General features: G+C 44.2%; 1 protein-coding gene across 2 annotated transcripts in view; it reads right to left on the minus strand.

The window, feature by feature from the left end:
* Window positions 1-483, minus strand: part of SNX24 (sorting nexin 24) — a 181,811-nt gene extending 181,328 nt beyond the window's left edge. The window contains exon 1 of one of the 2 annotated variants that reach the window (XM_045285367.1): window positions 409-483. In XM_045285367.1, the coding sequence (XP_045141302.1) occupies window positions 409-450 (42 nt within the window). In that variant the 5' untranslated portion in view covers window positions 451-483. The remainder of the gene's footprint in view (window positions 1-408) is intronic. The other variant, XM_030888980.2, reaches the window with a different exon arrangement.
* Between the last annotated feature and the right edge of the window lie 817 nt (window positions 484-1,300).

Raw genomic sequence — 1,300 nt, forward strand, 5'->3', positions numbered from 1 at the left:
CTTTGTCTTTTCTCTGAAGATCAAGAACCCTAACCTAACAAAGGGTCATTTTAATCTTCAGGCCCTAAAGATCTGTCCCAAAGAGAGTCCTCGGTGATTGTAGAAGGCACTGATGGGAGAGATGAGGAAGTGGAAGCATGAGTGGACGTGGAAGGTCTAACACACTTAGACAAAACTAAAGCAAAAAAAAGCTTAATCAGGTTCAAGTTTAAATGGATTTTTTTTTCTTCAAGAACATACAGAATGCTTAACCCTGTGTTAATATACTGGCTATTGTTATTTGCACAGTGCTGTCGAGTCACAGGGCTCCCACAACACAGACTAAATCTTTCTCATAAGGTTTTCTTTATTGAAGCCTACTGCCACGTGTTTCTCCCAGGGAGTCCGGCAGGGGCTCGAAATGCCAACCTTTGTTCCTCTAATGCACTGGAAAGGATTCATCACACACATGGAAGGACCACGGTAGAGTTGGTTCTCTCCCGGTTGCAGTTTCCTGTGGGACGGTGGGAACTCTAAGTACTTGTCTGAGGACCGAGCTGCCTTAGACTAACAGTCTACAGGCTCCGGGAGATATATCTCTATATTGATAGATACAGATATACTGACAGATGCCGATAACTGTTGTAAATTCTAAGTCCTCCTTTGAAATAGTGATTTAGGCATCATTGTAGAAACACAAAGATCCAAATAGTCATCAAACACTAACAGTATTTAGGAGAGGAAAGAAGTTAACATACTTCTCACATTAATGTAACTGGCATTTAACATGTGTGTGTGTGTGTGTGTCTGCAGTGAAAACAATAATCCCTTCAGACTGGCCTGTCATCTTCCCCCAAACTCTACCTGCTCTGTACCAGGAAACAAATTCTTCCCAAGCTACCTAGCTTGAGTCATTTCTCCCTCTAGCAATGACTGTCCAGATAAAGATGTTTAAATTCTTCGGGAAATCAACCACCTCCAGCCCTACAGTACTTACTTCACTTGTGACCCAAAGGTCCCAGCCTCTGTCTCCACCCTCCCCACTACCCCCAGTCTCCAGGCCCTGGTTCCCATTCCGTGGTGACCAGTTTGGGGGATGGAACTGGCCGTGCTCAACAAATACGGACCTGATTTCGACATTTCCCCTGCCGAACTAGGGGGGAAAACTTTGGAAACCATCTAAAATCAATTCACACATTTACTTTGGCTAAAATGTAGCTACAAATGCTCATTTTTAAAATGAGCCGGATTTCCATTTGCGTGAACGCTAACAGAACTTGGAAGCCAAGGGGAACCTGCCGCAGAGCCACTTCTGACTGGG

This window comes from Echinops telfairi, unplaced genomic scaffold (genome assembly GCF_000313985.2).
Source record: "Echinops telfairi isolate 266 unplaced genomic scaffold, ASM31398v2 ScPeMD7_7469;HRSCAF=8507_1, whole genome shotgun sequence".
Lineage (NCBI taxonomy): Eukaryota > Metazoa > Chordata > Mammalia > Afrosoricida > Tenrecidae > Echinops > Echinops telfairi.